Source organism: Alosa pseudoharengus, unplaced genomic scaffold (genome assembly GCF_046254945.1).
Source record: "Alosa pseudoharengus isolate Yale_2024_CS ecotype anadromous, Long Island Sound unplaced genomic scaffold, YU_APseudo_1.1 YU_APseudo_1.1_scf_2, whole genome shotgun sequence".
NCBI classification, from domain to species: domain Eukaryota; kingdom Metazoa; phylum Chordata; class Actinopteri; order Clupeiformes; family Clupeidae; genus Alosa; species Alosa pseudoharengus.
The window spans coordinates 34,117,021-34,144,799 of NW_027468663.1; the positions used below are offsets into that span (position 1 = coordinate 34,117,021).

General features: G+C 49.0%; 1 protein-coding gene across 1 annotated transcript; it reads left to right on the forward strand.

Annotated features, from left to right (window-relative positions):
* On the forward strand, positions 1–27,761 carry mxd4 (MAX dimerization protein 4). The gene is made up of 6 exons (XM_076294733.1): positions 1–227; positions 900–999; positions 5,233–5,262; positions 20,544–20,658; positions 21,821–21,980; positions 23,392–27,761. The coding sequence occupies exons 1-6, from the start codon at positions 164–166 to the stop codon at positions 23,538–23,540; spliced, it is 618 nt and encodes a 205-aa protein (XP_076150848.1). The 5' UTR covers positions 1–163; the 3' UTR covers positions 23,541–27,761.
* The last annotated feature ends 18 nt before the right edge of the window (positions 27,762–27,779 follow it).

Genomic DNA, 27,779 nt, shown 5'->3' on the forward strand with positions numbered 1-27,779 from the left:
TTGAAATTGGCTGAGAGAGTCAGACACAGAACTGAACATTGGCGTTGATTTCGACTGTAACCAATTTTAGTTTTTTTGTTTATTTTATCCTTTACTTTTAGGGCATCGATATCGTGGTGTGTCTTTATTTTATTTTGTATTTTTCACCACAAAAGTCAACAGGATGGAACTTAATTCTCTTTTAATTCTCCTTGAGGCTGCAGAATACTTGGAAAGAAGAGACAGAGGTAACTTGGGATAAATAGGCTACAGTTACCATAAGTTAGGCTACATGCAGTCTTAACTCGGATGTATAGGCTAGCCTACTATTTGAGAGTGTGATAATATAATGAGAAGTTCTGGTGAACGTGCACTGCCACAGTGCAGGTATGATGTCACTTTCAACTGGATCTGACATGATTGTAGGCTACATTGCCGGCTGTTTGCTTATCAAGTGTTGCCGGGTATGTTTTTCTAGTCAATACAACTAGAACGCTATACATTTAACATGTGACCTGTTGTTTATTAGAGCATATTTACAAATCAGCCGTAACATCGAGACATTAGGCTACAACGCTGGTGTCACTTAGCGATTTAATGTGAGTGGCAGTTTTCAGAACCAAATTTGTTTCACTAACGTTGGCTAGCTAGTTGTAGGCTACGTTTGTAATATTGCCATTTGTAAGTATCCAATGACAGTTATTCTAATAAGGCGAGATCTATGTTTTCATGTAGGCTCGTGCCTTTATAAAATCACATGTTTTGCTTTTTGGCTTGGTGCGTCATTTTGAATTGACAGTTCTCTCAAGAAAGTCCTGTCAACTAACGTAAACGTTAATCTATTAATGACTTGGAATAAGTTACTCAGATGAAATATTGTAGCCTAACGTTAATGTGTATTCTGTTTACTTTGTTAATAGAGGCAGAACATGGTTACGCTTCTGTTTTACCGTACAATAGCGACTTTTCCAGAAAGAAAACGAAAGCATCACCAATTTCAAGAAAAACTCAGAACAATAGGTAAATATAACTCTGTTTTTTCGGTTCAGAAATAAGCTGTCTATCTCGAATCGATCTGTTTATTCACTGCCATCCATGTACTCGCCATTTTTCTTGCTGGGCTTGGCTCTCTGTTTTGGTCTCGTATAAACACTGCCACGCGTACAACATCAACTTCAGCTGCTCCCACTCTCTCTTTCAACCTCTTCTTCAGACTGACATAACAGTAACACATTTTATGCGTAGAATTAAAAGATAATTCTGCACCAGCCTGTTTGATTATTTCTCACTCAGAGATTAAATGTTATTGAAGTTAGTCTAACCTAAGTAGTGGTGCGCCCCTACATGCTCACTTTTACACTTGACAGCCTCGGCAGTTATTGACCTTATTGTTTACTTCACAATTTAGATTATTTACCCTCTCAGTTATTAACAATTTCACTCGTAATTCTCGTGATAGACATGATATGACTTCGCAAGGGAAATATTTGCAGACGTTCTACTCGTCTCGATTAGCTACTCAAGTGAGTTTCACTCTTGCTTACGGCGAGTAGACCTGCCCTGCCCAGAGTTTCTGTTTTTGATATTAGCCTACTTTTTCGTTTCGCCGTCTACGAAAGTTCTCACCTTTCATAACACTCTATAGGATAATTCCATATTATAAAGTGACAACACTATGATCTGTAAATAAGGAGATGCAGGCTAGATTTTTCTGTGAGTTCTAATTGAGTATGGACATCTTCTGTTACATTGTAATAAACAGACGAAAAAACTGACAAAACTTTCAACAAATTTCGACAATAATTTATGGTATTGATAACGACAAAACTTAATGTAGGCCTACAAAATTGCATTAAAATTATGTTAACTGTAGGTTATGCAAGGTTTGTTATTTGTAATTATCTGTCAGTGTAGATGCCTCTATATAGAGAGCTGCATATGTCGAATATGTAGGCATGGAAATGTCCATTAATCAACTGCAGAACCAGTTTGGTGCTGGTATGGTCTGTGCATAGCTTGCTTTTCCTTTTTTCTTCATTGTACTTCATGAGTTAGTGTTTAGGGCAATTCATGTGTGAATTCACACACACACACACACACACACACACACACACACACACACACACACACACACACACACACACAGGTGGGTGAGGTGTTGAAAATACACAGATGTCCACATGCTAGCCCTAATTCTCCATGCAGCAACATACCTGAGTGTAGAGTTGGCTGGCCCCTCACTTTCTCTGCAGTTTGGCCCAATAGCTGAAACACACAGCAGTTAGTCAGAGGCAGTGAATGACCTCCCATCCCCCAACCACACACACACACTCACATCAGTGGAAGTAGGGGAAATAGTCTGGAAAAGTTAGCATGGGGGGAACCGTGAATTTTCTCTACATTAGAGCTCAGTTGCCCTCCCCCCGTTTGCAAGTGCTCTTTCCTCTGGGCAGGCCTTTGTGTATCTGGCATTCTGCTTGTTTTTGAGATTCAAGAGAGGGGAAAGCACTGAACTGCAGCACCACACAAAAATCACACATTTGCTGGATTTGTTTTGCTATAAAAGGCATTGCCTGCATTATTCCCTTCTAAAAGCAACCGTTCTGCCTCTCAATTTGAGACCTGCTCTGTGTCAGCCTGGTAAATAAACAGGAGGGAGCGAATTTCAGCTCTCCTGTTTTGGGTTTAGTTTTTGTTGTTGTCATGCAATTTATTGCTGAGCTCTGACTGTTTCTGTTCAGAGAGACAAAAGCATGACTTATTTTTGTAATTTACATTGAGAGAGTGTGGCCTGGTCAGTTTGTCTGAGAGGGCATGTATGTCAGGTGCCATTTTGGACACATAATGCCTTGTGCTCCTGCGCATGGCATAAACTGCATTTGTGCGTGACTTTGCACATGAGACTCATACACTGTGTAGGCAGGCCCAAGGGAGCTACAGAGATGAGGCACACACAAAAACACACACGTTATCACACACACACGTTGCCCTTGCCCGTGGTTCCGTCGGGCTCTCCACACACTGCCAGTGTGAGCAAGTAAGGGAAGATGCGAGACTAAATGAAAGCAGTTGCTTTATTCTCATCCCCTCCTATTCCGAGCTGAACGCCATGGAAGCGTGATTCCACAAGCGGTTTCTCTTCTCCCCTCCCTTTCTCTCTGTCTCTCACAGCCCTTTTGAGGTGGTGATCACGCCCTGAGCTGCACCTGACTGATGCATGGCACAGCTCTCTGACACACAGTATGCATCTGTCCTACGTCTTGCATCGCCAGGCTCGCCATGTCCATATCAGAATGGGTTTGCCTGGGTGTGCATCTCTGGGCTACAGTAGCACAAGCCTGCGGCCAATAGTTTCCTGGTGCCCGTTTCCTCCTGGGGCTGGCTCCTTGCCTGCCCCTAATTTGCAAGTGTTTGAATAGAGAACCTCTCTCTCCCTCTCACCTTGTTCCCACAGTGGTAGGGTATGGCTTGGGTATAGGAAGGCCAGGCCACACAGTGTGCATGGAGAGTCTGGTGGGCTTCTCCACAGTAGACCAGACACTTGCACTGATCGGTATGTGATCTCTGTCGGCCCCACTCTGCACACACACACACACACACACACACACACACACACACACACACACACACACACACACACACACACACACACACACACACACACACACACACACACTCATACTCACCCTCTCACAGACAGGGGAGAGTGGTGGTGCATTTTTAGGCTTGGTGTCATAACTTGCATATTTGCCTATGACTTTTATGACCCAAATTTCCCGGTGTTCTTGCAGCGTATTTTGTGAACGGGATGTTTGTTTAGAGAGGGGTTGTAACCGAGCCTGGGTCGCAGCACAGATAGCATTCTAGCCTGAAATAGTCTGCATGCTGTGGTATGCAACAGCGTCTCGGCTGCTCGGCCTGTTTGTGGATGGCTGGTGCGGTCACACATACTGTGCATGTGTGTGTGTGTGTGTATGTGTGTGTGTGTGTGTCAAACTGTCTCTCTCCCAGGGCCTTCTGTCCTCAGTTAAAAGCTCTCTGGCAGATGTCTGACACACACACACACACACACACACACACACATACACACACACACACACACACACACTCTCTCTCTCTCTCTCTCTCTCAAACTCGTGTCCAAGGAAAGGGGATTTTGTATTTGCGTATGACTGCGAGCTCAGTGAGAGCAGAAGGCATAAGAAGTGCTGGGACGAGAGAGTAGGGCAGAGCAGAGGGGGAAGGGAAAGAAAGCAAGGGGCCTTACAGGCTTGCAGAATGGCAGTTTATTTCTGGACGTTTTCTTTGCATTGTGGCGCAGCATTGCAGAAAGGCGTTTGGAAAGGTTTGGGGGTTATGTAAACACACAGGCCATACACTCTTGCACACATGATTTCATCTCTCTATTGGTCTCTTACACATTACAGGGTATTTTCTTCACTCTTGCAGTCCTGCTGTTTTTGGGCATAGTGGCAGATGCTGCTGTACTAATGCACCTCAGTACCCTACATGTGGCAGATATGTAGCACACCGGCTATCTTTGCTCTGTTTTAGTTATCTTTACATTCATAATATGGATGCACAGGAATATCAAACATGGTTATGTATGTGTAGGCTATGGGTATACCAACAGCTCTGTGCTTAAACATGCATATTAAGTCTATATATCATTGCTGTCAGTTCATTCTTCACACTTCACAAGTGTGAAGGCTGGCTGCTGCCGGATGGTTTTGGTCAGTGCTGCCCATATGGTGCCCACAGATAAAGGCCTGACTGGTCAGAGTATTTTTCCTGCTCGAAGAGCTGAGCTTGCATACTGTTCTTAGTCAAGAGTGTCAACCCCCCCCCCCCCCCCCACCCCCAAACTCTTTGCTCATTGTTGGCGTGGCCCCGCGCTGCTCCTGAGTCTAGCATGAGCATAGGGAAGAAGCCAGCAGCCAAACATCTGTTTCTCATATTAGGGCTCCTGTAACCTAGTTTCTGTTTTTCGGGTAATCACAGTGTGTACCACACAACACCACACCGTCGTACGTACGTGGCTCTCCACTGTTTTTCCACTCCACCTGTCTCTCTGCTCATAACCTCTGGGGATGTTATGCTTAAGTAAACATGACGCTGAAGCTCCCCTTTCTCCTAACCTGTCCTCCTCCATGCTGCATACTGCCCTTTCCGGCTGAGGCACTGTGATGACTGTGGGGTGTGCTATGTGGGCCCAGGCATTCATGGTGTGTCTGTTTATTTTTGCCCTTTCAGGTCGTCACACAATGAACTGGAGAAACATAGGTAAGATGGTTGATGCCTGCCTGGTTCTTCTGTTTGTCTGTCTGTCTTGTCTGTCTGTCTGTGTGTGTGTGTGTGTGTGTGTGTGTGTGTGTGTGTGTGTCTGTGTGTGTGTGTGTGTGTCTCTTTGTCCTCTGTCTCCTTGTGTTGTCTCTCTATCAATATGTGTATCGGTGAACAAAGCATCAGCTGTGCTGTGTGGCTCCACATATGTGCTAGGGCGTACGGTGTGTGTGTGTGTGTGTGTGTGTGTGTGTGTGTGTGTGTGTGTGTGTGTGTGTGTAATCCCCCCATCCACGTGCCTTTGGATGGAGGTTGCTCTAGTAATCAGATCTCCAAAGAGAGCCTTGACTTTGCTATTAGATTTCCATCGTTCCTGTCTCTGCCTCCTAGCTCTGGGTTGTTAGTTGGCCGGGCGGCCAGTGGAGTGCTGGGGCCCTGGCAGTAATGTGATTATCTTGTGGTGACAGAGGTGGGGGGTGAATCTGTGCTTGCGTGTCACATCTCCTTTCTGACAGGCCCCTGAGTGAAAAACACCCGGGCACGCTCCACACCCATCCCAGCATGCCTCAGTCACCCAGGCACGCTCCACACCCATCCCAGCATGCCTCATTCACTCTCGCGTGTCTCTGTCTCTCCACTTACAAACCACACAAACACACGGGCTCTCTCTCTCTCTCTCCTGTGGCCCCAGGGGGATGCCACTCTAGCCGTGGTGGAGTGATACCTTTAGCACCAGTCAGCCAGTTGTTTTTGCCTGCCGTGCCAGCTACAGCAAGACTCACCTAGACTGTCACACAGCAGGCTTTAGACTGAAGAGGGTGGGGTCTTGTTTGAAGTACCCAGCTGAATGACTGCTAAGGGGAGCAACTAAGCAAGGCCAGTCTTCACATCATATGAACACACGCTCAGCACAAATTTCTCCCTCATAAGCCCAACGCGAGCTCCACCAGTTTATGACGCAGCTTAGCGGAATGGAGAAGTGGTGGCGCGACACAGTGTGATTAATCTTCTGCTTTGTTAGCAGTGTGCGTGCGTGTGTTTGGTCATACGGGGTGTGTTTGTGAGTAGTATGTAGTATTTGGGGAGTAACATGTGCGTGTGTGTGTGTGTGTCAGTGGGTGTGTTGTGTATGTGTGTGTGGTTGAGTGAGATGCTGTCACACTGGGAATTTGCCAGTCACATGCTGGTGAAAGAGTAATTGACGTTTGAGCAAGGCCTCAGACATGTAAGGGCATATCCCTGTTTGGCCCGGCTGAGAGCTCAAGGCAGACTGACGCTTCCTGCTCTGCTCTCCCCATACACGTATGCACTTAAGCTAACAGTCCAACTATTGCAAAGGACTAGCGTTGAAATGTCCGAGGTGTGGCTACCAGTAAGGCCATTCCACAATCACCTGAGTCACACGCACGTCCTGTTGCTTGCTAACATCACCAGTAATTTGCCCACAGATTTAGGACATGCAGACACGAAATCTATACCCTGTGGACATAGACTAACCTTATTGTGTGTTTAACATATCCCTGCCTGCCTACAGTAACGATAGGTTGGTCATGTTACAGTTCTCTCAGTAGTGACCAAATTGTTACAAAACTATGAAATTGTTAAAGGAAATGTCTTTTCTCCGAATGAAAAGCAGTAGTGAGAATTACTGTTTTCCCCCCTTGTTGCTATGCTGTTGCAAGAATTCGTCAAGCAGAAGTTGTGTACCACATTCTCTCTCTCTCTCTCTCTCTCTCTCTCTTGGTTTATATTGATTGTGCTGACTAACTGTTGCTCTGCTCTGGTAGCATATTGGGGGCATATCATATCTTCTTTCTCTCCTGATGTTTTTTTTTCATCCGGTGAAAAAAAGAGAGGCCTGGTGCCCTGTGCTTGTTCTAGCCTGTGGCCTCAAATTGCACTGTGCTTTTATAGGCTGAACAGCCAGCTGTAGTTTTCAGGTGGTGGCAGCTCCTCATGCCAAGTTGGAGCATGCTAATCGGCATCGGTTTGTTTTTTGAATGAAATGGTAGAGACTTGAAGATGTGTTAATGAAAAGCCGGCCTTTAGGGGAGGCACTCAGATGTGCTTTTTACTCCTGCGCTTTTGTTGTTTATGAGGCGCTGTGCGAGTGTTTGATTTGTTGACTCTTTCATTCTGCCTGTTCTCTGGTACACAGAGTCGTACAAACAGCTCTCCCCAGCCAGGTCACCTCAACCGATTTACACAGGCATGCTCTCAGATAGCTAGACTTGATCTAACTCAATCTCAGTAGGACTTCCCAAGCAGTCTCTTCCTCTGTACCCTCTCCGTCTCTCTCTTACTCACACACACCAGACGCTGCACCAGAAGAGCCATTCTTATTTTAGTCTCTCGTGACTCACTCACTGTTTGTTTGGTCACATGCTGAGAGAGGCAATGGTTAGTTCATACTATCAAGCTGCTGACCTGTTTCAGAGTCCGTCTGTGGAATCTACATGATTGTGTTTGTGTGTGTGTGTGTGTGTGAGTCAGTCGGTGTTTACCACAAATTGGCTTGGCAGTGTATCATGCCTGAATCTTCTGTTTATCAAGTACCTGACATCTAATTGATTTAGAGTTTCACCCACACACACTGTCCCTCCCTACTGTGTTTGTCTGGGAGCTGGGCTGGCTGGGAGACTGTTGTGAGAGGATGTGTGTGTTTGCTGTCTCGTGTGTGTGTGTACGAAGGTCATGTGTCTGAGCTGAGCCACGCACTCCTCACCCTGGACGTTCCCTGCAGCCAGCCCACGGAAGGCTCCGGTCACTACCTCAGGGCATTCTTCGTGCCGCACCCCACATCACCTCACCTCAGCTCCTCCTGTCTGTGACTAGATGAGGCCTTTTCTTTGAATCATCTTCCCTCTGTTCCTCTTACATCAGTTTTGCTATCATTTCTGCTTGCATGTGTCACTTCGGAGAACAAGTGTAAATGAGGAAACCATGCCCGTCATTGCTGGCAGCAAGGTCCTTCCTTTACTTCACATGAAGCTTTCTCTCTCTCTCTCTCTCTCTTTCCTCTATCTCTCTCACCTGTCTCATGACTCATCCAGGTAGTTTCTCTTTCCAGTTTCATCTCACACTGGGTTTGTTTTCCTCCAGCGCACCTGTTTACGAGAAGGCAGGAGACGTGGCAGGGATCTTGGCTCACGTTGTGCCAGGCCACTCCACTCGCCACGCTTAGCCTCAATTGGCGAGGGATTAGCAACTTGTATTTATAGCTCAGCCCGCATTGTACTCTAGTGTTGCCAGATGAGTTTTTTTGTCTGTAGAAATACTTTTGCCTTTTTGAGAAAGATAGATAGAGAAATTATGTGACAATAATAAAACCACATTTCTGGTACATTCTCTGTGTGTGTGTGTGTGTGTTTTGCCAGTCAGCCTTGTTTTCGATGGTGCAGTTTCTGCCTGCCCAGTATGCTCCTTTAGCTAGTGTGAAAAAGCATGTAGACACTGTAGCTGGTGGTGGGTCAGGGTCAATGTGTGTGTGTGTGTGTGTGTGTGTGTGCGTGTGTGTGTGTGTGTGCGTATGTGTGTGAATGTGGGCCCCCGGCTGTGATGAATGAGCTGTTAGGTGCAGGGTAAGAGGCAGATATACTTTCACCTGCCTAATTTATGATGGCCCGGTCCGCAAGGCTCTCATGTCTGGTCCTCAGTGGAGCGTTTGCGAAGTTTTATTCTCATCCATCAGCTCCTCATGAATGCAGAATGCAGTTAACTCAAATGTTTGGAACAACAGTGTAATTTATTATATAATAACCCTTTTATTGTGGTCTTCATTGAAAATAAATTCTGTTGCATAAGCTTTGTTTCAGCAATCGTACGGTATTTGACTCTTTGACTCTCTGCGCGATGCACTCTTGTTTTGACAACTTTGTTGACGTGCTTGGCTTGCCAAATAGCCGCGCCGAGCCCTGCAGGTCGGCGTGTAAACTAACTCACTGGGGCCTTCTTCCCCTCCATGTGGCCCTGAGGAAGCGTGGGCAAACTAATGTGATCGATTGGGCCTAATGCCGTTATTTGGGTCTGGGCGAAGCTTGTCGACAGAGGGGCCGGTTTCGGCCAGGCTGTTACTTCACCTTTTCCCTGGCTCCTCGCGCTCACGCGTCTAATGCTCTCTTCAGAGACCACATCTGTTTTTTCTGTCTTCTGTTTTTTTCTCCCCGCTCTTTTTGCCCTCTTTGTCTGGTGTTGGCTGGAGAAGCGCTCGCCTGCCTGGCTGAGCTGAGTCAGCAGGAACCTGAGGACAGCGTGGGGAAGGGAGGGAGGAAGAGATGGTGGGGGAAAAAGAGGAGAAGGAAGAGGAGGAGGAGGAGGAGGAGGAGGACAAGAGCCCATCTCAGAGTGGGTCCTGCTCCTCAGTTCTGGGCTGGGGCCTGTCTGCAGGGGCCTTGCCTTCCCTTCTCTTCTCCTCCCTCTCTCGCTCACTTCTCTCTTCTGTTCTCTTCACTTCCCTTCTCTTCTCTTCTCTTCTCTTCTCTTCTCTTCTCTTCTCTTCTCTTCTCTTCTCTTCTCTTCTCTTCCCATCTCTTCTTTTCTCTTCTCTTGTGTTCTCTTCCTCTTTCTCCCTCTCTCTCGCTCAATTCTCTTCTCTTCTCTTCTCTACTGTTCTGTTCTCTCCCTCTGTCTCTCGCTCACTTCTCTCCCCCTGAGCAGAGGGGAGGGTGGAGGAGCAGTGTGCGCGCACTCTGTGTGGAGGAGCAGCATGAGGTCCCTGGCTTGCACTTGTACAGTCTTTTACTGTAGAGGAAGTCATCGGATACAAAGAAAATAGTCTTTTGAGCGGCCTCTTTGTCCTCTTGATTTGATAGTGGGGGGAAGAAAGTGGCCCAAGAAGGAGAGAGGGATAGAGAAAGAGAAGGAGAGAGAGAGTTCATTGAGGACTGTGACTTAGTTCAGTGTGCAAACATTTCTGTACCAGTCAGCCTCATCTGCTCCTGAACCACAGGTTAACCCCCCAAAAGAATCCAGGTGTGTAGGTCTCGGCCCATCTGTTGCACCCTCTGCTCCTAGGCCACAACTCACTGCGCTCTCACAATGGGCCCTGTCTGTGGGTGCACCCGTGTGACCTCCGCCACGTCTGCTCTCTGGCCACACCCTTGCTGACTCATCCCCCTCTTCTAACACTTCAGCAACAGCAGCCTGACTCAAGAGCAGGCCACAGACAATGTGCCATGTCAAGGCACCTCTGTATGTGTGTACGTGATGGGTGAGTGTGTACGTGAGACGTGCATGAGGGCATTTGAGGTTGTGTTCGCTTGTGTGTGTGTGTGTGTGTGTGTGTGTGTGTGTGTACATCACAAGAGTGTGAGTGTGTAGATAGATGTATTTCTGTTTGTGTATGCGTTTTTCTGTGTGTTTCTGTGTGTGTGTGTGTGTGTGTGTGTGTGTGTGTACACAGGCCAGGTCAATGGACAGTGCAGTAACCTCAAGCCTGCTGACCATCCTGAGAGGTGAGAGTGCAGGTCAGGAGGAGCTGTAGAATTCCTCCTCTCTCTGCTTTACTCCGCATGCCCCTCACCCTGGACTGTCTGCCGGGAAACACATGCTGGCCTCAGTTGGACATTAAAGAGACAGGCACAACATGAGACACTCGTATTATCCAAATATAACCTTCGTACACTTACAGAGGGCTGTGGAAACATTACTCTAGAGCTGTGTGCAATTTCACAGGTGTCAAACCACACTCGCTTTGATGACCTACAGAAAGCTTATGTCTGTGTTTGAGGTGGTATGTTAAGTTGAGTGTGTGTAAACCATACAGACACATAGGCTGCGAGAGATTGTCTAAGCCTCTGTGTGGGGTGTTGCTGCCGCAGGACCAAGTCTGCATGCACTCGCTAGGCAAGTCACTTAATCATTTATTTCCTGCCTTTTCTTTTAATGAGCGTAAAGCAGCTGATGCCGCACCCCATAAAAACGACAGTTTAGCTCACATTTTAACAAGTTGTGAAATCATGCCACTGAGGCACACGGAGGGCCTGTGCGGGAGGTGAGCGAGGCTGGCATGTCTAGGGTTAAAGGTTGCACACTACTGCCAGTAGAAAAGTGGCTACATCTATGAGTTACAGTGCCGAATTCAGGTCAGACACACATACACACACATGCTGGAATGTGCTGTTGTGTAACCAGAAGAGGGGAGGCTGAGTGGACGAGAGTGGAGCGGAGGGGAGGGGAGGGGAGAGGAAAGAGAAGGGGGTCAGCCGTAGTAGAGCGTGTTAAAGGAAAGCATGTGGTCCCAGCGGCAGCTCAGAGAGAGAGAGAGAGAGAGAGAGAGAGACCCTCAGCCTCACAGAGCTGCAGTCTGCAGGTAAACTCCTGCCAGTTGCCTCACCCTGTGGCCCAGCCGCCCGGCACTCCTCTCTCCCACGCTCTCAGGCGGGGCAGCCAGCCACAGTGCCCGCCTGAGCCCCTGGTCAGCTGGTTGCTTGTGCTCTCAGTGGCAGAGTGGCTTGCCCTTGTAAGGTAGGGGCCGTGAGCGGCGCAGCTCTCCCGCTCGCTGTCTCGGCCCAGAGTGGCCGAGGCGGCCGGTTGGGGAGAGGGGGAGAATGCGGGGGCTGGAGCAGCGGGCACTGCAGGCTGGCGCGGACGCTGTGTGGGGACGGCGCGTACGGCCCGCTCTCGGGTTACGGCCCCTCAGTGGATCCGCTGGTGTTAAATCATTTACAGAGCGCCGAGCCGCAGGCTGCCCTGTTTATTGAACACGGAGAGATTTTCAGCACAGGCTTGCCATTAAAATCAGTCAGCAGACCTCTCCCTCTCTCTCTCTCTCTCCCTCCCTCGCTCTCCCTCTCTCTCTCTCTCCCTCTCTCCCTCGCTCTCTCTCTCTCGCAGCACAGGTGGTTTTGCTTAACCCACTTTTGTTTTTCTCTCGTTTATCCCCTTGGTTTTTTAATGCTATGATTGAATGTTGTATGACTGCAAAGCGTCAAGGAGCAAGACTTTTGGAGTGGTTTTACAGAAGAGGGGAAAAAGGAGGGAGAAAGGCATGAACTATTAATTTAGCTGTGTGTGTGTGTGTGTGTGCCTGTGTGTGTGTGTGTGTGTGTGTGTGTGTGGTGGGGAAGAGAGAGAGAGAGAGAGAAAGCTCAAGTTGTGCAGACATGCAAAGCCATTCATTTGAGTGGGAGACAGACCCCGCCATGGAGCACGGCCCCTGAGCCTTCCTCCTCGTCAGGGCACACATCTGTTTCTGTCTGCGGAGCACGACTGTAATCTGACATGCCGTTGTAGCTCGAGGGTTTGTTTCTGTTTTGGAAAAAAAAAAGGACGGAGGGAAGGAAAGACAAATGGAACTAATTGACATGCCCTCCAGTGCTACGTGGAAATGCTTGTTTTTGTCCTCATCCTATCCCCCCCTTGTGTTGGTCCCACTACCTTTCCAACTTCTAACCAGTAGGGGATGACATGAGTTGTTGTTGGAGGAGCAGGCAAGAAACTCGTGAGACTCCCTCACGTTGGGCTGGGTGCCGTGGCAGGGCCTTCATTTTGCAGCGCTTGCCAAGGTTCTGTTTGTCCCTCCCTCCCTCCCTCCTACTCGCCTAGCCCTCTGGCTAGCTGTGTGTTGTGGAGTGTTGATGATCGTTTCCGTCGTGAGCGTGTGAGAGTGAGGACACGTGAGGAAAGCCTGTCTCCTGCTCCTGTGGCCAGGCCAGCCCTGTGTGTTTTTGGGACGCACGTCACACACACATGCGTGCATGCACACGTCTCAAAAGCACACACACACACACACACACACACACACACACACACACACAGACAAAAACAAATGTTCTATGAGGGGTGTGGTGACAGGACACAAACACAGCGCGTTCCTAGACAGTGGACATCCCTTATCTGAAAGGAGATCTTTCTTCTGGGCTCCCCGCCCCCATTGGCTCTGTCTCGGTCTGCTGTTTTTCTCTCCACTACTCCTCTGTTGAGGATGACACGTCACATCACCCCTCCCACTCCACAGCCCCCTAAATATAAACATGTGTACGGACAGACTGTGTGTGTGTGTGTGTGTGTGTGTGCATGCGCGTTTATGTGTTTATTTGTGTGTGACGAGCTTTTGTTGATGAGGCGTTGTTGAAAGGCCCTGCAGATGAATATGTGTATAGTCCTGGGGCCTCTCTTTTTCATTCCACTCATTCTATTTTCATTCCCCCTTTTACCTCTCTCTCTCTCTCTCCCTCTCCCATCTGTTTCATGTTCTGCCTCTTGTTGCCGGTGGCCAGATGTGGGCCAGTCCGCTAGTGACCAGCGTCCAAACACCAACACGGACGCACGCACACACAAACTCACACGCAACACAGCATTCCAGAGAGCCAAGCACGCCGTTTTAAGTAGCTCCTATTTTAATATCTGTTTGTTTTGGTTGTTTCCAAAGTGCGCCTGCATCACATAAACAGCTTAGCGTCAGGCTGTTCAGTTTGATGATGGGGCATTTGAAATAGGGCATTTTGCAAAAAACCTGAGTTGGTTGAGAACTGGCATAGCTGTGCACATGCAGCTGATACTGTGTCATGGATATCCTCCGATTGACGCATTAACTGTGTGGCATGGCATGTGCTGTGGAGTGGGAGCCAACAGGAAGCCTACAGGGGTGCGCTGTGCCATCTCTGAGTGCTCTGAGGGCAGCTCGCCAAAATGAGGAGAGGAAGAGGATACCCCGCCGGGGTGTGGGCTTGACCTTTGACCTCTACGGGTGGAGCAGCAACGTTGGCTGTGGGCCAAGGGAAGCGTCACAGGTTGTGGCTCCATAAGGTTCAGACTGACCACAGAGCTGTCATTCCTCTGTACCGGGGTCCGTGAGAGAGGGTTGCTGTGGCGTCACCCTCCGTGTGTGTGCTCATGTAGCCCATGCTGTCGTACGCTCTGTCTCTTTCCCCTCCGGTGGGATCTAGAGTTTCCCTCCCCAGGGGGAGAGACATTGTTTTGCATGTCACAGAGATGGCGTGTGAACATTGACTCCATGTGTGAGCCTGTGTGTGTGTGTGTGTGTCTGAGAGAGTGTATGTGTGTGTGTGTGTGTGTGTGTGTGTGTGTGTGTGTGTGTGTGTGTGTGTGTGTGTGTGTGTGTGTGTGTGAGAGATTGAGTGAGTGTAGAACAGAGAGTGGTTGAGGTCTGTTTGGCTGGTCAGACCATATTGTCTTGTACTGTCTCCTCTAGTGCACTATCCCATTACACAGCAGCCCCATCCTCTGAAGCCCCCTCCCCTCCCGTGGTGCAGTCTGTGTGAATCTGTGTTCTGCTGAAGAGACCCTTGGGCCTGCGTGTATTCGTGACACCGCTGGACAGACAGAGAGAGAGGGCAGGTGATGATGGGCAGCAACTGGGCATGTATGGAGGAGGCAGGGGCAAGCAAGCACAAGAGTTTGGTCAGGTGGTCACTTCCAGGTGGATGTGCGGAGCTCGAGACAGACAGCTTTTACTGCCTTGTTACCAGCCATTACAGCCCATCAGGGACCTGTAGCATCCGCCGTCAGGAGCCCACAGCAAAGCCTCTCACACACATTTATGGGCCCTTACAGTCCCACTGCTCCTCATTACAACCTAAATGTCACCACCTTCACATGGTCCCCTGTGGTGGCGAGTCCAGCATCCTGTGGCATTCTGGTCAGAGAAATCATGACTACGGTGTCCACACTTGGCCAATTAGTATTGCATGTCTTCATATTGCTGTCGTCTGGATGCACAGATTTTTCCGGTGGAAATCTGGTGTAAAATGGATTTTGGATGTGCTTAGCATGATAACGAATTCGAACGTTCGTTGGGGGGCAAATAAACACTAATCCGATGCACTCTAAACTAGCCTGTTTTTAGCCAAATTACAAACAATACCTTGAGTCGTTTGCCGGTCGGCGCCATTTAACAATTTTCCCTTTAGGGTGATGATTCCCGATGATTCAATTTTTTGAGCAATGTTGCTGGGCAACCACATAATTGGTTCCATGTGTTCTGATTGGATGATCATGACAATTTGCACACTGATAATTAAAGTACTCCAGAAAAAAACATGTGGCCCAAAATGTGCCTGAAAACAACACTCAGGAAGACCATTGCCCAGCAACATTGCTCAAAAGTTGCCTTGCGTGTCATCAGCTGTTTGTGTGCTAGGTCACGAGATCAGTCTGTCTGTCTGCCTGATCAGTCTGCCTGTATAACTGTTCATGAGAATAGAGGTTAAGGCATTTGAGTAGCCTAAGAGTGTGTGTGTGTGTGTGTGTGTGTGTGTTGTGGGAAGATGCCCATGAGAACACAGCTCTGTGGGTGAAAGAGCCTCTTCTCACACTGGAATCCTTAACCAGAGTTTTACTGGGCAAAGTGGATCCCGTCTGGCAGTGTAGATATGGGAGCCCAGGGCTGTGTACAACAAACAAGCTGGTGGCCAGGCAGGCCAGGCGGCCCGGATCAGAGCCGCATGTCAGTCCAGGGCCTGTGCGCTGGGCTGTTTAAGTGATCTGATAAACATTGCGTGCGCCGGGCCCACTGTCGGAATAACAAGCAGAACGTGAGTTGAGAGGAAAGGGGAGGGAGAGAAAACACACACGGAGTGGTGGTGCGTCACGGCAGGGGCCAGCATGTGGCCCCGAGCCACTCTTCAGCACAGGGCTACACACACACACACACACACACACACACAGAAAGTGGGACAAAAACATAGTGATGCAGAGAGAAATGAAAAGAAAGAAAGGACAAAAGAAGAGAATTAACTTTAGATGAATTGACAGGAAAGAATGCAGATCACAAGGGATTCTGCTAAATAGTGTGTCATGTATCATGTTTATAGTGCCAAAGGCGCAGGCTTACAAGATATTGTTAATGTAATTGTAATGTTATTACATTTTACATTTATATTAATGTTAATGTAATAGGAGCTCTGGGCCACTTTTAAAATACAGAACTTTGTGGTTGAGTTTAGTTTTGGTCATCTTAAATCAGACGTCGGGCATCTTTTTAAATGTAAAGGCAGAATGAAGGTTTATAGCTATACAAATGGCAAATAAAAATATCTGTGCTAAAGCTAACTGATGTTTTCAAGCATACCAGCATTACAAATGGCTGCTGTTTAGTCTTAATTCGGTCAACATGTTCATTTCCCACTTTAAGGTTTGGAAATTACATTGTTATTCAACTGCTCAGCAATTTATGTAAAGGCAATTATTGTTAGTTTCACGACAAGCTGTTTTCGAAAATGAGTTTGTAAAAAAGGATGTAGATCACGGCAGGATCAAAAGGCGAAATCAAAGGCAGAAAAACAGCCGAGCAGGCAGCCTTCTTTCAGCCGAGCAACAGCGTAAACACACCGGGGAAAAACAAAACACAGAGAAAATGAAAAGCATAACTGCCATGTTCCTATTTCTGCCAGCGCTTTCCGCTGCATGGACCACACCCCATTCCTGCTCCCCTCTGAACTGGGGCCGAAACACTCCCAGCCTTCTCTCTCCTGGTGTGTGTGTGTGTGTGTGAGAGAGAGAGAGAGAGGAGCTGTGCAGGTGGGAGTTGGGCCTGGCTCTGGTAAATAAATAGTAGTAAAGGCGCGGGCACTCGGGATTGGGGATTTGGGGTGGGGACATTCGCTGGTGCAGGGGGGCACGTCCTGTTTTTTCTGGAGAAGTGTGAGAGAGGAAAGGAGGGGGGGGGGGGGGGGGGGCGGAGGCCGGGGGGCTGGCTGTTGGCTCGGGTTACCCCCTCGGATGATGTGAGCGTGTGGAGCCAAGCCCGCCGCAGCTGAGCATACTCACTTGCTGCACTCAATGGCCCCCTTTTTTCCAGGCCAGGGATGAACGTTACCAGTGCTCCCTCTCTCTCTCTCCCTCGCTCTCTCTATCACTCTCTATGTCTCTCCCTCGCTCTCTCTATCACTCTCTCTCTCTCTCCCTCGCTCTCTCTATCACTCTCTCTCTCTCTCCCTCGCTCTCTCTCTCTCTCTCTCTATGTCTCTCCCTCGCTCTCTCTATCACTCTCTCTCTCTCCTTCGCTCTCTCTCTCTCTCTCTATGTCTCTCCCTCGCTCTCTCTATCACTCTCTCTCTCTCCTTCGCTCTCTCTCGCTCTCTCTATGTCTCTCCCTCGCTCTCTCTATCACTCTCTCTCTCTCTCCCTCGCTCTCTCTCTCTCTCTATGTCTCTCCCTCGCTCTCTCTATCACTCTCTCTCTCTCTCCCTCGCTCTCCTACATGGCCAGCACCCCTCCTCCGCTCCCCTGCGGCCAACCTCCCTTTCCTGTCGGCTTCCCTTGGTGCTGCTCCAGCTGCTTGATGTGGTGGGAGCAGGCAGGTTGGAGGTGCGGGCCCCCACCCTACTCCCATCTGAACACTCCTTTTCTCCAGAAAGACAAGGACAAACTGGTGCCAGCAGGTTGGAGGGAGAGGGCCTCAGGGAGAGACGCGGCGGAGTGGTGCAGAGCAGGAGGGGTGTGTGTGTGTGTGTGTTGGGGGTTGGGGGGTTGAGCGGTGGCCCCAGGGGAAGAGAGGGAATGAAAGCGAGCGGGAGGACTTTCACACACTCCTGAAGCAAAGGCCCGTCTGTGTGTCTCTCTGCACCTGCACAGCGCCCAGACCACAGAGATTTGATTCTGGTGTGTTTTCTCTTCTCTCCTCCACTCCCTCCCTCTCCTGACATTTTATAAAGCTGTTTTTTCCCCCCCTCTCTTGTGAGACTCCTGGACTCATGGAAATCTGTTTTCTGTCAGGGGGTTGGAGGGAACAGTGGAGAGGCTGGAGAGAGAAAATGGTGGTCCTGGTCCCTGTGGTCAAGCACTCACTCCTGGATGGCCAACAAAACAAAAGCCCCACACCTCTGTCTCCCAAAACAGTGAGGGGTAGAGAGAAGGAGACTAAAGGCTCATATAGTGTGTGTGTGTGTGTGTGTGTGTGCGTGCAGAGAAAGCAGGAACTCACACAATAAACAAAGTTCCCTAGAAGGGAGGAGAGAGGTGGTCAACACGGGACCCTGAGGCGTCAGTGGGTCTCCTAGAGGAGCAGGGTCCTTCCTGTGAAGTCAACGCCCACACTATATGCATGAGTGGATATTTGTGCGTTTTTGTGCATATAATTTAAACGCCTCTTTGGCATTCATTCATTAGGGCTCATTCACGGCTCATTCACGGCTGCCTGCCGCGTGATTAGGGCTGGTGGTGTGTGTGTGTGTGTGTGTCTTTATGTGTGTGTATGATTGGTATTGGTGCGGTACGTGGGTAAGTGTGAACCATACGTGGTTATGAGGCGGTGAGAGTGTGTACAGTATGTGTATGTAAAAGTGTTTCACATGCTGCAGTGATGTAGATTTGTTTAGAAGGCTGAAGCCTTTAATGAGATAGCACTGGAGACACACATCATCTAGGAGTCAGTGTGTGGGATGGGCTCAGCAGTGGAGGATGGTACTGCTGGTGCTGTGGTGAACCTCATGGGTGTCTGTAGGGGAAGTGGGGGATTCTCAGGGTTTGGAGTGTGTGTGTGTGTGTGTGTGTGTGTGTGTGTTTGGAGTCTCTGTGTGTCTGTGTGTGTGTGTGTGTGTGTGTGTGTGTGTGTGTGTGTGTGTGTGTGTGTGTGTGTGTGTGTGTGTGTGTGTGTGTGTGTGTGTGTGCATGTGTGCCTGTGTTTGTGTGCGCACGCGTTCCCTCAAGCAGAGGTTGCGACCGAGAGGCATGGGGAACAGGATAGAGGCCGATGCGACTGGGGGTTGTGTGTGTGTGTGTGTGTGTGTGTGTGTGTCGGCGTGAGGCCGATGGGACTGGGGGTTGCGTGTGTCTGTGTGGCGGCGTGCAGCCCTGTGTTGGTGGGGCCTGCGTCTCCTCAGGGCTTTGCGCCATATAGCCTCGCATCCTTGCTGACTCTCTGCCAAAGGCCTTTGGGTTACCCAGGGGAACGGGCGTCACTCGAACCTGTGGTCTCTTGTGTAGGGCACGCGTCAGGGGTGCAGGAAAGAGCTGGCGCCACCCCTTAAATATCGAGGTCAGTGTGTCAGGCAGAAGTGTGTGTGTATATGTGTGTATGTGTGTGTGTGTGTGTGTGTGTGTGCAGTTGGAATATCTGTTTCCATGACCAGCCTATACTTTAGTGCAGCTTACGACAGTTCCTTGGTGAGCGTTATAGGCTGGTTGAAGGTTGACGGTTTCAGTCAGCAGGTGGCCTTCTCTCCTCTGCCCTAAATGGACTGTGGTGAGCTGTGATTGCTGTAATCTGTTTAAACCACTTTTCTAATGTTATGTGTGTTTGATGGCATATGTGATAAACAAAGGCCCTGCTAAAGTAACACTCCCACTCTCTCAGATGGCTGTGAAGTGTAGCATGTGTTTAGCTGTGGTGTGGTGTGGTGCACAAGGTGCTGCAGAGGCCTGAGCTGTGTGCTGTGCTGTGCTGAGGCTGAGGCTGCTCTGTGTCAGCTCCTGAGTGGTGACCCTGTGTTGAGTGGGCGTGCCGCCCCGCCGCCCCCCCCCCCCCCCCCCCCCCCCCCTCTGGCTGTGTTGTGCTCACGCTCGTCAGCAGAGTGCCCGGCGTCGTGGCCACAGAGCAGAGTTCATTAGCAGCGTTGGAGCCGGTGGTCCGGCCGCCCCCACCAGCCTGACGTCAGGAGCGGAGAGCCCGTCTCTCCCGGCACCCGCTGGTCGCTGTAGTAACGGGAGTGTGTGGCCCCTCAGCTCTGGACGGTTGCATAATGTTGTCGAAAGAACGGCGCGCTGCCGGCACGCTTATGCAACCCCCCTCGCGGGTGTGTGTACATGCGTGACTGTATTTGCATCGGTCATTAAGCCTGTAAGAGTACCTGGCCCACCCTTTGACACCAAAGAGGCTAGCAGACTTCCACTCAAACCAGACAGCAAAACAGACAGCAGTCATGGTTTGTTTGTGTACAAGAGAAAAATAACAATTCAAATTTGAGCTTCTGTGGAATTTCAATGAGAGAGGCTATTGACATGTGGCAGGCAGACACTGACCTGTGAAGAGTTTGCAACGCAAATCTTTGAATTGATTTGTCTGTGTGGTTGGACTGGGCCTGGGGCAAAGAAGCCAGTTTGCCTAGAGGTTTCATGAACTAGCCAGAGTTAGAGAGGCATTTAATTATTGGAGCAGGACAGTGTGTCTATGTTTCTGTGTATAGTGCGTGTGAGTACCTGTATGCGTGTCATTGCGTGACTCATTACATGTTTTCACCCTGTCTGCCGTCATTTGTTTCTGTTAAAGCCCTTTAGCCATTCAGATTTGACTATTAAGTCCTTTCTATGAAGTGCTTTCCATATTGTTTGCCTTGGTATTGACCATCATGTCTTTGTCCCCTCTGCCTCTCTCCTCACAGACGTGCCAAACTGCGTCTGTACTTGGAGCAGCTGAAGCAGCTCGTGCCTTTGGGTCCAGACAGCACCAGACACACCACACTGAGCCTGCTCAAACGGGCCAAGATGCACATCAAGGTACTGGACCTCACTGATAAAACACACAATGCTTCTGTTGTCTGATAGCCAGGCAGTCAGTTGATTAGCTGTCTATTAGTTGATCAGCTTTGCCGTCAGTTAGGTTGGGATGGGTTGAGTGGTGTGTGTGTGTGTGTGTGTGTGTGTGTGTGTGTGTGTGTGTGTGTGTGTGTGTGTGTGTGTGTGTGTGTGTGCGTGTGCGTGCGCTCTGCACTGTCACTCACTCCCAGGTTGCAGACAGGAGCCGACAGGAAGCAGCTCACAGCAGCTCTCAGGAAGTGTGTGCGTGTGGCGCTGTTGCGGTGCGATTTCTCTGTGCAGCTGCGCAGATGCACATTCAAATCAACCATTTCCATTCCACAAACAGGATGACACGGCCACGAAAAATAGCAAGTGCAGGTGCTAAAAATAGAAAGAGCCTTGGAGAAGGGCATGAGAGGGCAGAGCAAAAACCAGGACATGAAACAGCCACCCAAATGCACACGAGTGATCGGTGCAGTAAAATGGCTGCACTCAAGACGAAAAGGCTGTAACGCCACAAGTGCAAAGCCACAGGTGTTGACCCCGACGACTGGGCCGCACTGCTGGGTCATTGTCTGACAGTGCTGCGAGCGGGCAGGGTTCTGGGCATCCCCGGCGCCCTTTGTCACGCCAGCGGGCGGATATAGCCTGGCGAGCGCGGGCCTGAGAAATGCTGAGTGAGAGTGTGCGGTTATAGGAGCGGCGTCACCAGGCCGCCCTGTTAACTCTTTGCTTCCTGTTTATGGCCTGTGCTCGGCAGCTCAGAGCCGGCTCCTGGTTTCAGTTTCACTCGTCTGCCTGCCATAGACTGTTTCCCACTGTGCGCAGCACTGACCTGTAAGCCAGCAACAAACCATGCTCTGCGTTTACACAGCAGAAATGACATGTCAATGTGACATTTAGAGGCAAGAGCACTGATGTGTTTGTGTGTTTGTGTGTGTGTGTGTGTGTGTGTGTGTGTGTGTATGTATGTGTGTGTGTGTGTGTGTGCGTTTGTATGTGTGTGTATGTATGTTTGTGTGTGTGTGTGTGTGTGTGCGTGTGTGCATGCGTGTGTGTGTGTGTGTGTGTGTATGCGTGTGTGCATGCGTGTGTGTGTGTGTGTGTGTGTGTGTGTGTGTGCGTGCGTGTATGTCTGCAGAAGCTGGAAGAGCAGGACAGGAAGGCCCTGAATGTGAAGGAGCAGCTGCAGAGAGAGCACCGCTACCTCAAACGGCGTCTGGAACAGCTGTCTGTGCACGGCGTTGAGCGCATCCGCACCGACAGTATGGGCTCCACCATCTCCACCGACTCTGAGCAAGGTGGGGAGCTCTCTATCGCTCTCTCTCTCTCTCTCTCTCTCTCTCTCTCTCTGTTTCACCCACCACCCACTAGTGCAAACTCCTGCAAACATAACAAACAGATACAAACTTATCTCCACAACAAACCATACTGCTAGTCTTTCTATTTGACACATTTTCTGAGTAATTTCATACCATTAGCCAGACAAGTAGGATGAATCATTGCCCACAGATCTCTCTCGTCTCTGTATGTCTGTCTCTCTCTCTCTCTCTCTCTCTCTCCCTTTCTCTCTCTCTCTCTCTCTCTCTCTCTCCTGTTTGCTGCTGTCTGGCGCTCTCTCTCCCTTCTCCTCACACGCAAGCCTCTGCTCCTCTGCCCACTCCCTCTGCCCTCAGAGCCACTGGTGCGTTGACCCTTGACGAATGCCACTCACTCTGGTGCCAAGCTGTGCCCATTAGCAGCTCAAGCCCAGGGCAGAAGTGCACAGAATCTGTGTACATGTGTGTGTGTGGTTGTGTGTCAAGTGTGTGTGTTTATGTATTGTTGAGGAACCTCTGGCTGCTGAAGAGGCCAGGTCTACAGGGGTCTCTCTGCACCACAGAGGAGCATATCTGGACTGTTCCCTTCTCTCCGTCTGCCCGCTTGCTGGGGTTTGTTTACTAATCCGTGGCGTGGTAAACATCCCGCGCTGTTTACCACTCCAGAGGATTAGCAGAGGTAGCACAAAGACTGCTCTGTTTGCCCATGGTTAATGGCCGCTTGCATCCCGGCCTAATCCGCCGACACAGAGGGCCCTCGACGTGCCCCAAGTCAGACACAAACAAACTTTTTTCCCTGCGTGCATGTGGGTGTGTATGCGTGCCCATGTGCATAGCTCGCTAAACCCAGAATCCAGGCACTCAGCAGTGATTGAATGTACCCAGCCTAATTGGTTAGGCACTGGGGAATGGACTACATATGTCGTAGGCGGTGCATGAAGTGCTCAGTAAGGCATAAGAGTGCACGTGGCCTTTAAAGAACGCCGGTACAGGTAGCACCGCCAAATGCATGTTTTAAGAGGGATTTTAGACTGATTGGTCTTTGGTTGCAACAATAGTGCTCTATTGACATTATGAAAGTGAGACTATGGACAGATCACTACACACTGCATAGCTTAAAAAAGAATAACAGCAATCATGCAAGACCTCCAATAGCTTAAAATAGCTTATCTTATTACTTTGCACCCAGCAAGCAAGATCTGTGAAACGGTTCATTTGCTTAAATTAGTGCTGAGACAACAGAAAAAAGGTTGCAAACAACAAGCATCTCATAAGAAAAAAAGACAGGTGTATCCTGCTTTTGCAGTTAATGCACTGTGTGTGTGTGTGTGTGTGTGTGTGTTTATTTTGCTGCTTTTCTGTTTCTTAATGACCTCTCCTCTTGTCTTTGTAGATGTGGACATCGAGGGCATGGAGTTCACCCCCGGCGAGGGTGACAGTGTGGACAGTGTGAGCGACGTGGAGGACCACTACAGCCTGCAGAGCAGCTCCAGCGACGGCAGCTACGTACATTCCCACAGACACCAGCCTCACGTCTGCTAGGCCCCTCCACCGCTGCCGCCGCCTCCATCCACACGGCCACCAGCGGCCGGGCCTGGGCCCCAGCTTCAGGAAAGCGGCCTTTCTGCCCGCCCCGCCCCACTCCACCCCTCCCGACCACAAGCCCAGTCCCCCCCCCGCCTGCATCCGATCCATCACAACCCCCCCCGCCCCCCCCATCCCCCTCTTCCTCTCCCAGTCCAGCCCACTACCTATTGTTGCCACAGGCGCAGATAGAGAAAGCAGTTTGTGGTTTTTGGTGGGGTTATTGGTGGCTTTATGGCTTGGTACAACTTTGACTTGTCAACGAATGTGCTGACTGTGTGTGTGTTTGTGTGTGTGTGTTGAGAGAAATGACAAGAGGCCGAGTGAAAAAAAATACTTCCTAATTTAGATGGGCATCAGTCGAATAGGAGCGGTCTAAACTTGATCTTAACAAGAAGCACTCTGTCGCATCACACTGGCAGATTCCGCTGAAAGGGGATGTGTGGGAAAGACAAAATGAGAAGCACTTCCTGTAGTCTTCAGTGTAATAATGCTACACACATGACCTCAGTACCTTATTAGCGTGTACCAGCCCAATGAAACCTCAAACCTGAGTGTTTTTTAAACCCATTCCTCCTAATGGGTTTTGTCTGTCTCTGAATCCCTGCATTGCTGTCCACTCCGTGGTGCACTACTACTGCAAGGATGTCCCACACTGTTCTCAGAACAGGCGTGATGCCTCTAGCCTTACAAAATGTCTTGACTTCACTTTCCAACAACTGAGCTAGGTGCAGACCCTGAGGTGCAAATCTCCAGAACTCTTCCATGACTTTGTTTTATGAAAATGACTTGCTCAGTAGCGCAGTGATGTAGCAATAAAGCAGAAAGCTGCGTGCTTTCTCCAAACTTTGAGTTGGTTCTGGAGATGAGTGAGACACTAACAGAAGAGACGCATTCACTAAGTCACCCAGCTCTCTTCTCTCCTCCTCCTCGGCCTGTTCTTCTGATGCTGCCCACGCTCAAACCACAGGGTGCTTCGACCGAAAGCACTGCACTCCCTATCAGGTCTCTCACCTCTGTGTGTGTGTGTGTGTGCTTGTGGGTATGATCATATGTGTTTTCGGTCAGCATGGAGTTGACAAGTCAAAGCTGTCCTGAGAAAAAAGAATACAAAAAAAAAATGTTGGAGAAAAAGCCAGCTTTTACGACGATCGCTCTCTGTGGGGGAGTGAGTACTATCCATGAAATGTACACTGTTTTACTAACTTGACTCTGAGTAACCCTTCTCAACCTTTCTCTGTCAAATAATGACTCGACTTTCAGGAGCTTTTTGGGCATTGCAAAAGCAGATTGGTAAATGGAGGGTACAGTATGTGAGAAACCTGTAGGAGTGGGTGAGGAGCCTGTGTGGTGTGCGGCCACTCACTCACTCACGCTCACTCGCCTGGCGACAGCAGAGGCACTTACAGCTGCACCTTTCTCCTCTCCGTCGGCTGACAGTCGTAGAGCTTGGAATCCAACACTTCAAAACAGGACCGGTCCATCCCGGCAGGTCTGACCAAAAAAAGATGAAAAGTAAAAAAACAAAAAAACACCTGCATTAAAAAGTTAAAAAAAACTAGCTATCGATCACTAAAAGTGATTTAGAGCGTGTAGTCTATATTTCCTGTATTAAATTTTGTATTATATTTTCCTAAATGTTCCTAAAGAAAAGACAAAAAAGAAGAGTATATCTATATATATGAGAGATGAGAGACAGGTGGCCAGGCTTGTCCAGGGGAGAGCTGGCGACTGCTGGTCTCCCCGGCTCTCCCGCTGTCATTCTGTGCCTTTGGTGAGCCTTGGTGACTGTTGTCATTTTGCCCCGTCCCTTCCCACCCTCGCATCCCTTCTTTCCCTCCCTCCATCCCTCCATCCAGCCCTACTCAGGTCTTCGCCCTGTCGGACACTCCCACTGCCCCCTGAAACTAGTCCATCCCCAGGCCTCTGGGGTGCAGTGGAACGGGCCTGTCGTAATGCCTTGCCAAACAGTGCTGAGTGATGGGTACGTGGGTACATGAAGAACCAACAAAGAATTTCCCATCATTCCTGTGCCTCCATGCAACTGCCCCAGGTCCATCCCAGCCCCCGGCCTGCAACCCAGAACACACAGTTGGCAGCTGTCAGTATCCCTGCCCTCCATTTTTGGATGACAACCCCGCTGCCCCTCCCCCTTCCCCTGCGTAGCGTTGGACGCCGGACACTCTCTCTTTATCCCCCCGCCCGCCTCACACTTTGTGCTTCTTGTTATTTGCAACATTGCTTTGTTTGTTTCATTTCTCTTTTCATATTTGAAAAAAAAAAAAAACAATGATGCGGAGTACACTGGGAGAAGAGCAACAAAATCTAATCAATAATGGCAGCTTGAGGTGTTCTCCTGCCTTCTCCTGGTGGCCATCCCGGCCATAGTGTTAATGTGTGCCCCATGGGATCGTGGGTACTGATCCCCTCAGTTACAAGGCGCAATACAGCAATATGACCATCTTGTGCTTTCTGTTCGAGGTAAGAGGGGGGTGTGGGGTGACAAGGGGGATTGCTTCAACTCTGTGGTGCATTTTGTGACCAACTCTTTTGACATTTCTTTTTCATATTGATTTGTTTTACCTCTCCACTCTCTCATACACTGAGGTAGAGAGCAAAGAGTGTTTTGTTCTTTTTGAAAAAGCTAAAAAATGTATGAAGAGTTTACATTCATGTTGAGAAAATACATGACTGTTAGTAGCAAAAATTTATTTTTTTTCAGTTTGTTCAACTGAGTGACATGTAAAAAACAATTGAAAAAAAAATCATAACTCTTGCACAGAACCTCCCGTATGCAATGTTGAATTGGGATTTAACTGAATGGTAGTTGTAGGCCAGATATGAGATTTTGTTTTTCAGCAGGCATCATTTTTAAAGGTCACATGTGTCACTTTCAGTGTTTGTGATGAGTTAGCTCAAGTGTGATACTGCGCACTTCTGGAAGACCACTGAATGCACGACAGTGTCCATGAAAGTCCTTTTGGTGATGTGCCTTCGAAAAACAACATGTACCGAGATTGTACATTGTGATTAGAGACTACGGACACAGCTTGTGTTGTCTTGGAGCTTCGGAACACTAAGCTAGTGAGTGACCACCTATAACAGGTTGATCGCAACTGGAATCACCAAGGTAGTCCAGATCTGATACATCAACAGTCCAGTCACAATGAGAGAGTGGAAGACAGAGGAAATTGATATCGAATGATTCTTGTGGTGCTGTGCGATCGTCAACCCCCCCTTCCTTCAACCAAATGTCACCAACTGAGCCAGCCAATGGGCTGCCAAGTCAAAACATGTCAGCTCTTGTGAGCGCTGAGAGAGGGCTGCCTAAAAGCCCTCAGCACTGAAATCCATCAGTGTGTTACTTGTGTACGTGTGTGTTAGCATGTTTGGAACAGCACAAAATGAACAGCATGACGGCGATTGAGGTTGTCTGTGTGATGAGAGCTGCCAGAAAAGGGAGGGGGGAGAGTTAAGTTGGGGTGGATGCAAGATGGCACTCCAGACGTAGGGCTAAGAGGAGAGGGTGCACACAGGGACAGGGACACACTGGGACATTCCTGCTGTTCCTCAAGTTCTCTACAGATAGTATATAAGAAGAAACGAAACCCTCACTTCATAATTATAAAAAGATATTCCTGCCAAATAATTTGTCACTTTGATTCATCTGCACTCACTCTTAGAGTTGTTTGAGAGGGTGTCTCATGTAATTCCATAATAGCTTTACATATAAAATGTAGATTTCTATTTTAGTGGATGTATTCTCTTGTTTACCCCCACCCCCCTGTCATTGTCAGATTAGAATGTGTCCTCCATGGTGGAGTCTGGAGTGTCTTTCCTGAGCTTTTGCTGTTGTCCTGTGTCAAGTGGAGAAAGAGCAGAGAGCTGTGCACGAGTGTGAGGTCTCCTCTACGAGGGCAGGGCTAGAGATTCTAAGGGCAGGGGAAGGGAAGACAGGGTGGACCGGCAAACACTGAGCAGGGAGTGTTCTGTGCCCGAGACCTGTGAATATGTTTCCTTTAGAAGATGTGTAATATGCATACAGAAGATGTGTTATATTATATAAGTTCTTTTTTGTGTACACATTAAGTACCTGGTGCTAGCTACATTTTCTAGCACACACTTGAAGGTATTGTGTATTCTTTCATTGTAATATAAGTAATTAAAATGTTTTATACATACCTGTGTGGCTGTAAT